Source organism: Sardina pilchardus, chromosome 13 (genome assembly GCF_963854185.1).
Source record: "Sardina pilchardus chromosome 13, fSarPil1.1, whole genome shotgun sequence".
Lineage (NCBI taxonomy): Eukaryota > Metazoa > Chordata > Actinopteri > Clupeiformes > Clupeidae > Sardina > Sardina pilchardus.
This window is the reverse complement of record NC_085006.1, coordinates 23,251,129-23,265,397: the sequence shown is the minus strand read 5'-3', so window position 1 is coordinate 23,265,397 and position 14,269 is coordinate 23,251,129. Positions and strand designations below refer to the sequence as shown.

General features: G+C 43.7%; 1 protein-coding gene across 1 annotated transcript; it reads right to left on the bottom strand.

The window, feature by feature from the left end:
- Positions 1-183: 183 nt before the first annotated feature.
- Positions 184-13,697, bottom strand: LOC134100271 (claudin-like protein ZF-A89). The gene is made up of 2 exons (XM_062553389.1): positions 13,198-13,697; positions 184-1,396 (listed from the first exon to the last, which is right to left on the bottom strand). The coding sequence occupies exons 1-2, from the start codon at positions 13,680-13,682 to the stop codon at positions 649-651; spliced, it is 1,233 nt and encodes a 410-aa protein (XP_062409373.1). The 5' UTR covers positions 13,683-13,697; the 3' UTR covers positions 184-648.
- Between the last annotated feature and the right edge of the window lie 572 nt (positions 13,698-14,269).

The window sequence follows — 14,269 nt, the reverse complement described above, 5'->3', positions numbered from 1 at the left end:
CACAACTAGTGCTCATTTAGGATTTTTGATGACCTCAGTGAAATGTCAAGCAACATTTGGCAAATAAAGTTGGTTCATTCTGATTCTGAAATATTCAATTTGACACTATGTCACTCACTTAATCGCAACTCAATGTTGTGTTAGTGAATTTCTTTGTTTCGAAACATATATGAACCATGAAAATCTTATAAAATATGATTTATTGTCAAAGTATTTTCATAATAATACAGATCACACTTCAGACACGAACATCAAGAGCAATTCAGCATTTCTTTTTACAATTTTCTATTTACATTTGTCATGAAAATGTCACTTCAACAAGAGTATCAATTTGTGCAAACTTCTTTTGTATGACAGTGTGTATATCTTTGGTCTCTGTGTGAAGCCTTCTCTCTGTGTAAACCTGACAACATCACAACATTTGAGGTTCTTCTACACCATTTCAACACGCCATTTTGTTTTTCTTCATTACATCAACATGCTAAAACTTCTCAGCAGATAAACAAACAACACACTTCAGAAAGAGTAAAGAGTAAACACTCTCTCAGGAATGCTCTCCAGAGCAGCTAAAAAAAACTCGCTGATTCACAGTTGATCAGCAAACCCCCACAGACAAGTCCCGTCAGCTTCATAATATAGTCCACCTTGTTATAGATACCGGCCGGGCGCCGCGTACGATGGTGCGGCGTAGGGCTTGTTGGGCATGTACGACCCTGGGCCGGCGTACGTCATGCTGGGCGCGTAGGTCTTGGAGGGCGCCATGTACGTGCCGGGGCCGTAGACGCCCGGCTGCACGTAGGGGTACATGGGCTGGCGGTATTTGCGCTCGTCGTCGGGGCAGGAGCTGCTCAGCAGAGCGCCCCCCAGGATGAGGAGCCCCGCGGAGGCCCAGCCGATGTAGATGGACGCCCCGATCTCCCGCTTCTGGGTCTCGGTGGTCAGCGCGCTCGTGAAGTCCTGGATGGTGACGGCGGCCGACCAGCAGACGGGGATCAGGCAGACGACGCCGGCCACGATGCAGAGCACGCCGCCGCTGATGACCACCTTGGACATGCTGGACTCGTTCTTCAGGCAGCTGGAGCAGCGGCCGCCGATGAAGGTCAGCATCATGCCCACGAAGCCGATGACCACGGCGATGATGACCAGGGCGCGCGCGGCCTGCAGGTCCTGCGTCAGCCGCATGATGGAGTCCTGGATGCTGCACTGCATCTGGCCCGTGGCCTGCATCACGCAGCGCATCCACAGGCCGTCCCAGACCGTCTGGCCCGTCACGATGTTGGCGCCGATGAAGGACGTGACGCGCCACATGGGCAGTCCCGTGGTCAGGCAGACGCCCACGAAGCCCACGAAGCACAGAATCTGCCCGGAGATCTCCTTGGCGATGCGGCCCATGGCGGAGATGGCAGCGGTGGCGGCAGTAGTGGTGGTGGGGTCGAGACGGGGCTCACAGACAGACAGAGAAAGAGAGAGGGAGGGAGGGAGAGCGAGAGAGAGAGAGAGAGACGCGGAGATTTGCTACTACCCGTGCGGAGTGGGGCGACGGTTCTGAGCGAGATACAGGAAGAACACACCGGTTAGACCGGCCGACGCAGGGATGGACCAAAGGGAGGAGGAGCAGCGTTCCAGCCCGACTGGATTCCTGAAAGCCACTCACTACCCGGGGGAGGAGGTGCGAACGAGCATCCGGTCAAAAAAACAAACAACAACAACAAGCAACCCCCTCTCAACCCCCCTACCCTCCACTCCCTCACACAAACACACACACACACACAGCATTTTCTGCCAACATGTATTACTGTCCAGGGGAATCATCTTCTTTCAGTGAAGACCATGGCCACATAATGGCTCTCCCAGGAACCACACGTGCACACAACAAACTTTATCTCAGTGAAACTTCACAGGCGTCACCTCGAAAGACCAATGAGATGCTGCTGGTAGGCTGCTAGATGAGTGTTGTCACATGAGGATTCCATCACCACATCCTCATAACTTTGGTCTTCAGATTTGGATGCAGGAGAGGTAGTGTTTTTGTTCAGTCATTTCCTTTTAGTTGTTCTTTTTAGTTGTATGTTGTTGGTCAGTGTGACCTGCCTGAAGAACTAAAACTGGACACATCAGTTGTGTGAAACTGAAACCTGGATAAGACCACAACCACAATTAGACCACAGACACATGGGGAGGATTAGTGACACAATTAATGTGTGTGTGGGTGTGTGTGTGCAGAGGTGGGCACAAATACATCAAGAAACTATTCTGTTACAAACTACAAATACTGGCACATAAAATGAATCAAAATAAAATGCAAAATACTGATGTGAAAAATGTGCATCATTAAAATACAAGTAATTAGTAATTTACTTGTAATTAGTATTTTTTTTAATTACTAAGAAAATAGTAGGCCCTAATTTAAAAAAACAGTCACACAATAATCAGGATTCATTCACCACACCCTCAACTTTGGTCTTTGGAATTGGATCCAATAGGTGTGTTTTTGTTTATTTACTTCCTTTTAGTTGTTCTTTTTAGTTGTATTTTGTTGCTCAGCGTCTGTGACCTGTCTGAAGAACTAAAACTGGACACATCAGTTGTGTGAAACTGAAACCTGGATAAGACCACAACCACAATTAGACCACAGAAACATGGGGAGGGATTATTGACACAATTAATGTGTGTGTGTGTGTGTGTGTGTGTGTGTGGGTGGGTGTGGGTGTGTGTGTGTGTGTGTGTTTCAACAGGCTAAAAGGTTTCAGGATCATAAAGCCCTCTAGAGCCTGCAGGCCTCCAGATGAACCATCTCTCCACCTGTGAGCTCATCCTCCTAAAGAGGCCTCACCTACAGTATGTGTAAATGGGTTTGCCAATGGGTTGTATAGAATTGATCATGCACAGTCACCACTCACTAAGAAATCCAGTCACCAATAAGAAATAAAGTCATTTCAATGGTCAACTGACATGTGATAGGGCGACTCTGTACCCTATAGGGCACCTTCTGCATCCCATATAGCGTAGCCGGCTACAAATAACCAGCCTTGCAACTTGCTCGCTAACGTCCTGGAGAATCACAGATGGCTGTACGGCAATTTTGCAATATCCTACTGTTTGCGTGACTTCATTCATGAGTACATTCATGACAAGCGCTGTGACTCACAAGCACAATTGGACAGTCCCCATCTGTCAGCACTTAGACACAAAACCGAAACATAACAACTTTTACATACTTGTGTGAGTGAATTCTTTCATGCTTAAGTTACCTGTGAGAGTCAGGCAGGCTAGAATAGACTTCACCTGCAGGTGTACAATTACTAGTTGCTCATTGTTGAATAGACATGAACGATTGAGAAAGTTATATTCACCATTTCGGATAGTCAAATGAAATACATGCACAGTGGGTGGATACATATTTAGTGCCTCCCGTGTGTGAGACACGGTGACCTAATTTGTACCTGAGGTACCTTGTGGTGTGGTGCTGCGAATGGGAACATTTCTAAACAGATCAACATTTCCTGTGTGAATGGAAACTTAGACTGCTGGCTGCCCGCACCTGCCATAGTCTCACCTAACTGTAATGAGGTGAGCTGCTCCCCACAACCCAAACAGATTTCACTTCTCAATATGACCACTGCTCAGTTCTGCATATTCTCTCCACAAAGCAAAAATGAATTACACTTGTCAACTTTTCTGTGTCTCCTATTTGTGCAATTTATATGCATATATCTCCTACTCTTGCAACTCATGTGTATATAAATGAATATGTGTGTGCGTGTTGTGTGTTTGCTTTTGTGTATGAGAGCGTGTGTGTGTGTGTGTGTGTGTGTGTGTGTGTGTGTGTGTGTGTGTGCGTGTGAGTGTGACAGTATTGTAACTCCCTCTCAAGCACGGCAAACACAAGTGGTTTCCTTTACTGGTTTATTGAAGTCTTCTCTCCAAGTCAAAACCGTGAAAACTGATAATACACAGTATTAAACACATAAACTCATGTTAGCTTATTAGCCATGAAATAATACATAAAGAAAGTAAAATACAGACAGACAAATTACCTCGTTGGCTGCATGCTACGAAAGGAAATCATCTTGAAGTCTTCCTATCTTCAATATCTCTTAATTTACTTCTCAACATGTAATACTCTCGTTCGTTTAACTATTACACTTGCCAGCAACACATACGGTGCCTGCATGCTTCAGACTCATGAACTCTCTTTACGGCAGCTCAGTAGAGGTTTCAAAATAAAAGTCCCTTTTATAGTGCCAGTTAAACCAATAGAAAATTACAAAATAAAATGCAAATAAATGACAACAGTTACACTCCCACCAAATCACACCAATCTTAAATGTGGGATTTCTCTACACACAACAGTTGTTGCAATGAACTCTTCAAACATTCAATTGAACATTTCCTATTACATTATCATTATAATGGAATATTAGGCTTAACATTAAACATCTTATTCTGCTTCAAGCAAAGTAACAAGCTTATGTACAGGTCTTTCAAGAAAAACTGTCTTTGTTGTGGATTTACCCTTATCATCAAATGTGGTGTCACTAACCAACAATCTGACCTTTCTCACCCTATCATCTGACCCTGGATAAACATCTGTTATTCTGGCCAGCTTCCATTCACTGCGTGGTGCCTGATCATCTTGTAAAAGCACAATGTCATTCACTTTCAGATTTCTTCTATTCTTTTGCCACTTTTGTCTTGGTTGTAAACTCAATAGGTATTCCTTTTTCCATCGAATCCAAAATTCGTTGGCCAAATATTGAACTCGACGCCACCTTTTTTGAAGATACAAATCTTCTCTCACAAACTGTCCGGGTGGAGGAAGAATGATGGTTGACTTCATGGTGAGGATGTGGTTTGGAGTCAAAGGTTCAGGTGCAGATGGGTCATTCAAGTGTTCAGCAGTAAGTGGTCTGCTATTAACGATTGCCATCACCTCATATAAGAATGTTCTTAATGAGGAGCTGTCTAGTCTTTGTGCTGATTGGTCGAGAATAGCAGTAAGAACACTCCTTACAGTTCTAATTTGTCTCTCCCAGATGCCGCCCATATGACTTGCCGCTGGAGGATTCATTAGAAATTCACATCCTAAAGCTTTCACTCGATCTTCGTCCATTCCCTTCATAAGTTCTGCAAACTCTCTCCTTGCACCAATGAAATTGGTGCCTTGGTCACTTCGTAGCTGACGAACGTTCCCTCTTATAGCAATGAACGCTCTCAAGGCATTGATAAATGCATCAGTCGTCATGTCATCAAGCATTTCTATATGTATGGCTCTTGAACATAGACAGGTAAGTAAGAGACCATATCTTTTAACATCTTTTCTTCCATCTTTAACATAGATCGGACCAAAACAGTCTATGCCGGCGTAGGTGAATGGCGGAGTCGTTTCCATTCTATCTTGAGGTAAGTCACCCATTTTTTGTTCTTCAGTACGTCTTCTGTACTTTCGACACTTGACACATTTGAAAATGTGCGACGATACTGCGCTGCTGCATCCAAGGATCCACCATCCATTAGCTCGCAGTTCGTTCACCGTCATTCCACGTCCCTGGTGATGAACCTTTTCATGAAAGTGCTTGATAAGCAAGTCCGATATGTGACTGTTTTTGGGTAGTATCGCTGGATGCTTAACATGTGGGTGTAACGAGGCTTGACTTAGGCGTCCTCCCACTCTTAAGATACCCTCTTCATCCAAAATTGGACTTAACTTATACAGAGTGCTATGTTTTGTCTTGGCAACAACCTTCCTTGTTTTCAAACTCGTTATCTCATCTGAGAACACTTCTTCTTGAACTAGTTTAGTAATAGCAATCTCTGCTTCTTTCCTCTCTTCTAAACTTGTGCTTTCGTTGGTTCTTTGCTTTACACCTTTGTGTTCATTGACTCGTCGTTTCAATCTGGCGACTGCTTGTACTACCCTTGACCAATCAGAGAACTTTTCAAGGCGGTCGACTAATGATCTGTCCTCCTTTGCCTTAGTGTTGAACACAACAGCCTTGCGGAGTTCAGGATCATCTTCCTTAACTTCTCCCACCTTGCACTCTCTGTCAGGTAGTTCCTTTTGCCAAAGAAACTTCGGTCCGGAGAACCAATTGGAAGTCTTGAGTTGCTTTGCAGTTAACCCCCGAGAGGCATGGTCTGCCGGGTTGTCTTCGGATGCAACATAGGCCCATTGTTCAGGCTTTGTGCTTGACTTGATTCTCTGTATCCGGTTAGCTACAAACACTTGAAATCTCTTGGCGTCGTTATTTATGTAGCCAAGAACGACTGTGGAATCTGTCCAAAAGTATTCTTGGAGGTCTTGGATTTCCAGTTCATTATGGAGCATGTCACTGGTTCTGACTGCAACTACCGCCGCTGAAAGTTCCAGTCTTGGTATTGTTGTAACTTTGGTCGGCGAAACTCTTGCCTTTCCCATTACTAGACAACAATGAACTTCATTGGATTCACTAACGGCTCGCAGGTAAGTGCATTCACCATATCCAGAAACGCTTGCATCGGAGAAATGGTGAAGCTCATACCCTTTGACATTGCCGAAACTTGAAGGTAAGTAGCATCTTTGAATCTCTATTTCAGCTAGATTGGGTAGGTCTCTGATCCAGGACTCCCACTGAGGTCTTAAGTTTTCCGGAAGTTCCTCATCCCAGCCAATCTTCTCTTTGCACATTTGTTGGAGTATTTGTTTCCCTAGAAGGACGAAAGGCGCCATAAATCCTAATGGATCGTACATCGAGGCTACAGTAGAGAGCACACCTCTTCTTGATAGTGGGTTGGACTTGACTTGAACTCTAAACTTGAATGAATCAGAAGTGATGCACCACTCTACTCCAAGCACCCTCTCCATATGTGGTAGGCTTAAGGCCATATCTTGTTCTTTGATAGTGGCACGTTCCTCTTCTGGGATGGATGCCATCACATTGCTGTTATTGGAAACAAACTTGTGGAGTTTTAACTTGCCAGTGCAACAAAGTTCTCTTGATTCTTTGACAAGCTGGATGGCTTCCTTCTCTGTTTGGACACTTGCCAGACCATCATCTACATAGAAATTCCTTTGAATGAAGCGTATCGTATCTTCGCTGTATTGATCTTGCCCTTGTGCCGCCAGATGTTTCAGGCCGAAGTTGGCGCAACCAGGAGACGAAGACGCTCCAAACAGGTGGACCTTCATTCTGTAGATTGATGGTGTAGTTTCCAGATTCCCATTCTCCCACCAAAGGAATCGTAGATAATCTTGGTCTTCTCTTTTCACATGAAACTGATGAAACATCCTTTCGATGTCACACATCACTGCAATAGAGCCCTTTCTGAATCTGCACAGGACACCCACCAATGTATTTGTCAGGTCAGGTCCAGTGAGCAGATAGTCATTAAGAGATGTTTCTTGAAACTTGGCAGAACAGTCAAACACCACACGTATCTTTCCGGGTTTTTGTGGATGATAAACTCCATGGTGTGGAATATACCATGCCGGACTGTTGTCAAGCTCTTCCACGGGGACCTTCTCTGCATCACCACGTGAAATGATGTCATCCATAAAGTTGACATAGTCCTTGTAGTATGTTTCGTTCTTCTTTAGCCTCTTTTCAAGACAGTTAAGGCGATGTATTGCGCATATCCTATTGTTCGGAAGTTTTGGTCTTTCCTCTTTGAACGGCAATGGCATTTCGAAATGACCATTGTCCTTTTGGGTTATGCCTTCTCTCATCTTTGACAGGAACTTGAGGTCATCTTGAGACACAGGATCCTCTTCTCCAGCTCTTTCTGAGAAGTCTGATTCAAGGACCTTTAGGATGTCTAAAGGGGTAATTTCTTTGACTTTGGATCTGTTCACATAGTGCACTTCTGTTTTGAGATTGAAAGAGGGCTCAACACCTGGTGTCACTTGTCTCACTACTATACGATGGCTGATTCCGAAAGCATCTCCATAGTCTACACAAGGATTCCCATGGCCGACAATACTCCATCCAAGATCAGTCCGCTGTGCATAGGGCTGATTTTCTTTGCCTGACACAACTTCTCGTGGCAATAGGGCTTGAGAGCAGTTGTAACCAATGAGCAGTCCTACTTGACAATCTTGCAAAGGTGCTATATTTTCTTGGAGGTGCTCTAGATGGGACCAAGCCTTTGCAGTGTCATCAGTTGGTATGCGAGTTCTGTTGGCGGGAATAAATTCACGAGTGTAGGTTGGTGGTAAAGAGATCTTCTTACCAGAGTAAAAGCCACGGACTTGTAAGTTGTTCACTCTTTGAGAGCTCACTACTGTAGTTCTTGAGGTCATAGTAGAGAGTTTCAACTTGACATGCTCTTTGTTGGCCTCCAAAGCTTCAACTACTTCACTTAGAACAAATGTTGTGTCACTTTGAGAATTCAAGAGAGCATATACAAGGACTTCTTGCGCTGGCTGAGTTGCAGATGAAAGCCAAACAGGAATTATTGCAGAGGTCTGTGTATTAACTTCATCAAGGATTACTCGATTTGAAGTGGCAACTGTGACGATTTCTTTATGTTGTGTTGCTTGAGGTTTTTCTTTGTTCTTTTCTTGACTTGTACTTGACTTCTCTTGACTTTGGTTTTGTTTGGATCTTGGTAGTTTTTGTTCTTCCTTATCTCTATCTTCATGCAAACAAGTAGGATGTCGCTTGTGGCATGTGTCACAAACACTCCTATTGTTGCATCTCTTTGAGAGGTGGCCAGACTTAAGGCAACCAAAGCATAGCTTTTCAGCTTGAACAAATTTCACTCTGTCTGTGACTGAATTCTCCACAAACTTCCTGCACTTGTGCAAAGCATGTCCAGTCTTCTTACAGAAAATGCATGTTTTGACAGTCTCTCTCTCTTCATTAGAACTTGTGGTCAGTGTCTTTGCTTTAACATTCTGATGTTTTTGGTACTTTGGTTTGTCAGTTTCACCTTGCTTTAGTGACTGCAATGATGTAACTGGATTGCAAGCAATTTTCGCTTCTTTTGTCAAGAATTTCACAAACTGGCTGAAGGAGGGGAACTGGCCGGTCTGTTCTTCTGCTTCAATGACTTTCCTGTTCCATCTCGCAGTTAGCCAATCTGGTAACTTTGAAAGAATCTTTCTGTTTTCATTACAGTCATTCAAGATCTGCAATGCCTTGATGTGGACCATAGCAGCCTCACAACTACGGAGAAAATCGACGAACTCTCTGAGCTCGAAGCTGTCTTTAGATCCCATCTTGGGCCACGCTTGGAGTTTGTCTCTGTATGCCTTTGAAATTGTAAATGGGTTTCCATATCTCTCTTCCAAAATCTTCCATGCAGCAACATATGCTGATTCGGTTCCAAGTAGGAAATAGCCATCAAGCGCAGTCTTAGCTTGTCCACTTACGTATTTACGCAGATAGTATATCTTCTCTTTGTCTTGAATATTTTTTTGGTCAATGAGCGTTTCAAATGAGAGTTTCCAGTCGCTGTACTTCAATGGATCCCCACTGAATATTGAAGGCTCAGGAACTGGGATTCTGTTGGCACTCAAAGCATCTGCCAGTAACTTGACAAGCTCTGCTGTACTTTCATGTGATGAGGTGGTCACAACTTGTGGGACAGGAGATAAAACCGAGGGCAGACGGCTTATGGGGCCAAGCAGCTGGTTTCCTGCTACCGTGTCATGACTTAGTAGGTCTTTAGGCTCTTCCTTTATGGCCAACCCCTGATCATACACCTGCATTCTTGCCTGCGCTGCATTGAGCTCCTTCACCGCTTCCAAATGCTTTATCTTTCTTCGTTTTTCCTCCAGAGTCCTTTGAAGAACGGCGTGTTCTTCCTCTAGTTGAGCTTTCATTTCAGCTTCCTCCTCCTCTTTCTTTATTCTTCTCTTCACCTCTTCTGCTTCTTGTTCTAAACGGCGCTTTACAACTGCTGCCTCTTGAGCAGCTATCTTCCTTTTAGCTTCCGCTTCTAGGCGCTGTATTTCCAATTGCTCTCTTTCTTGTTCTTGCAACACTTTCAGAACAGCTTGGCTTGCAGCAGCGTCAGCAGCAGCTTCTTGCCGTTTCACAGAGGACTTGCTTGATTGCTCCGATGCAGCTTTCAAGATCGAGGAGACCGAACCAACTTCACTTTTCTTTGAGTTCCAAAGAGAACCTGCTTCAGGCCAATCATGCTGTTCTTCTACTGGAATCTTTCCACTCAGACGACTTGAGGCTCTAGAAACAATAAAGTTTGAAATCTCTACACACAGATCCACTCTTCTGCGTGTGTCTTGGTCTGGAGTTGAAAGACTACGCAGTTCTTCATATACTCGCTGGACATCTGCAGAAAGACCTCTGACATCACCAATAATGTCATTAAGAAGAGTATCTGATAAAGGTGCTGATGATTGTGATAATGGCTGTTTAGAGAATTTAACTTGTGTTCTCCATTTGCTGTAAATATAGTTGAACCTTTGTTGAAGTGCTTTAATTTTGTTGTCTTGCATTTCTTGACCCTTCTCTGTTAGAGTGCGGATTCGTTCACCACGTCTTGGATGCTGTACGTCCTCTTGCTGGACTTCAGTGTCACCCACTTGAGCTTCTGAAGAGTCTTCATTTGCATCATCCTTAACACTGTCCCTTCCCTGAGCTATAGACTCACTGGACTCAGCCATAATTGACAGCTTTCTTAAACTGACTACATAAATGAAAATGTACTAAATATGTAAACTTCAAAAACAGAAAAGGTAAATAACCTTAGCATCAACTGCTATCACTTACTCAAATATAAATTACTCTTAAATGTAAGTGTATACGTTTAAACTTAAAATTAATATAAGCTATATTGTCAATAGCAATACTTCACTGTTCCTCAAAAGGCACTTAGAAACTTGAAATGTATTAAATTAGAATGTCTGTTCACTAACAGATCTGGAGAACTCAAATGTGATATGGCAAATAGCCTTCACTTAATATTACCAAAATACATACTTTAAATTAGCATATAGCATTGAATGACAATTAACTAAATGGCAAGCTTCAGTTAAACCTTTGGCTAAGCAGAAATGTCGTAATTACCACACACAGCAAAACAATGAAATCAGCTTATCATGAACATCTATGACAACGTCTAATAAAGCCCTTCTTAGCCCACTCTTGTTAGTGTCCAAGTTCGTTATGGCTTTGCCTTGAAATGTTGCCTTTTCAGTCCGTGTATGTGTGTTTAAACTATGTGTAGCAAGTGCGTGCTTTCCACTCATCTGCCAGTCCTTCGACGACCGTTCACACCGTAACGCTAGCCACCACGTTGAGATTAGCTTGCTAGTTCTTCGGCTTGCTGATTCACCCACTTGCGTCGATGAACAGTCCGAGTTTTCACTGTAACTCCCTCTCAAGCACGGCAAACACAAGTGGTTTCCTTTACTGGTTTATTGAAGTCTTCTCTCCAAGTCAAAACCGTGAAAACTGATAATACACAGTATTAAACACATAAACTCATGTTAGCTTATTAGCCATGAAATAATACATAAAGAAAGTAAAATACAGACAGACAAATTACCTCGTTGGCTGCATGCTACGAAAGGAAATCATCTTGAAGTCTTCCTATCTTCAATATCTCTTAATTTACTTCTCAACATGTAATACTCTCGTTCATTTAACTATTACACTTGCCAGCAACACATACGGTGCCTGCATGCTTCTGACTCATGAACTCTCGTTACGGCAGCTCAGTAGAGGTTTCAAAATAAAAGTCCCTTTTATAGTGCCAGTTAAACCAATAGAAAATTACAAAATAAAATGCAAATAAATGACAACAGTTACAAGTATCATTCTTAACCAGCAATCCTTCGCTCAATTGTACCATCTGCAGGCCGATGGGTGTAAAGTCACTAAATGTACACATCAATTATTTTATAGCCCCCCATGGATGAAATACTATAAAACTTCTCCCAGTGGATGTCAGGTTAATCATACACATTTGGTGCAGTTCATAACATGTCATCCGAAAATAGGGGCGATTAAAGCAATATAATATTGCACTTTCCATGGGGGTGCAAATCACAAATGACTATATAAGCTACGTTGATGCAGGCTCTTGAGACCAACATACCATAAACATTCCGTTATCCTTGGTGCCATGGTTCAGGTAGTTATTTAGGAAAAACTGCATTTTTTGGGTTCCAGGGGGGCTAGCGCGGGGGTGGAGTGGCCCCCGGGGACCAAACAAAATTGTTCCCGTAAAAGTGTACTGGGGCTACATGCCAAACAAGTTTCAAGTGCTCCAATGTTACGGTGTCCTGGGAATCATTGACCAAAAATTCAGGAAGTAGATGACGTGAGTCGGGAGAAAAAAACAAACAAACAACAACAAAAAACCTTTGACGATCCCATATGACCGCTACGCTAGCCGGAGCTTTCAAATAATCACACCACTGTGAGTGTCACAGACTGCACTGCTCCTCATTCACTCACTCACACACACACACACACACACACACACACACACACACACAAAGAGAACTTCTCTGTTCAGTTAAACCAACTGTTTGTTCCAATAGGTGATCAGAAGATGACAGACAAGCACAGGCTAAATGTGACACGTTTTATTAATGGTAACATGAAAACAACCTTTAACATGAAGACAATGTAGACTACAAAATAAAAACGCAACTTGCATGTGCGTATTTATGTTAACTTGTGGCACTGGCACAGATGTTGAAATGTGTCCAGTGCAAAGTTTCAGTCTGAATCTCTGATCATTCACAACACTGCAATATTCACTGTCAATATTTCATTTTATCTTTGAATCTGCTTGGTGTTAATTCATTTAAAGAACAGAGAGAACAACAGAGACAAAAACATTGAGATTCACACACAGACATCACATTGTGTGCTATTTCACATTAGCTACCACCCCCAGAAGAGCGCCATGGAGCTCTACGTATTACAGGTAGCAATCTACACATTTTGAGTTTCCCTTTCAACTCTCACAATGGCACACCCTAATCCTTGCTGGGCGACAGGCTGGGATGCGCTTCCCAAAACCACAGTTGCTTACTAGGTTAGCAGCTTTGTTGGTTGCAATGCAATTTCCCATTGCCAACCAACAGAGTTGCTAACAGTTTAGCAACTAGGGTTTTGGGAAACACATCCTTGGTCTTTACAAGGGGGACTTGGCCGTGTGGTGATTTTTCCCCAGCACAGCAGGGCTCCCCCCACCACGAGCATCCCTGATGAGGCCAATTCGACGTACAAGGTTAGGAATATCTCTGTCTTCGCTGATGGGGGCACAAACAGGTTGTTGAAATTTTCGATCATGGAGTAGGCCAACCAGGAAACAGGAATCAGGAACAGAAGCCCCGACATGACGAAGAGCACTCCAGCCACAACGTACGCCTTGGACGCCTTGGACTGTGGGTACTTGATGCAGTTGATGCCTCTCCCCCCGGCCACAGACAACACCGTGCCCAAGACGCCGACCAGACTGGAGATGGCGGTCAAGGCGAATCCCGCCTGCACATCAAAAGGCAGTACCAGCACCCAGTCATAGACACTGCACTGCATTAGACCCATTGTTGTCACCACGCAGCTTTTCCACAGGCCGTCCCAGAAGGTCATCGATATGACGGCGGCGTTCTCATCGAGCGCCGACACCCTCCATTGGGGCAGTGCCAAGGTGACAATCACGCCGAGCAATCCGATCAGCGCCGTGGCGATGCCAAATGTCTGGATCCCCTGGAATACCATCCTCAAGTGTCAACTTTAACCAATCCACCCAATAAAGATCCACAATGACCAGGGATGTAGTGACAGCTAAACGCAAGTAAACACAGTTTATCCACAGTTTATCCACCTCTGAAATCTCAGAAATAGGGTTTATCCACCTCTCAAAAGAGTTTATTCACCAACTGCAACGTTTAACATTCAAAAATCACACTGCATTATCCACATTCACAATATGTGCACTCATCAACACTCTAGGAACCATTTAATACCACTGGTATTGATATAAAAATTAGACAATAAACCTCCATCATCATCACACACGTTCTGAATGCCTTTTTTTTTTTTTTTTTTTAACCAATAGCCTACTGCAGGACGCAGTCCACCTCACCGAGATCACAGAAGTCATCGTTTACCCACCTCTTATTTTACCACTACATCCCAGACAATGTCCAGAATCCAGATGACTAAAAGCTCCAAACCAGTATTCGACACAGCTTCCTCTGAATGCCCTCTAGTATTTATAGGCTGCAGCATGGAGGGAGGGGGCTGGGTCCCTTCAAACAGAGACTCCGAGTGATCAAAGAAATGTGGAGATTGCTCAACTCAAG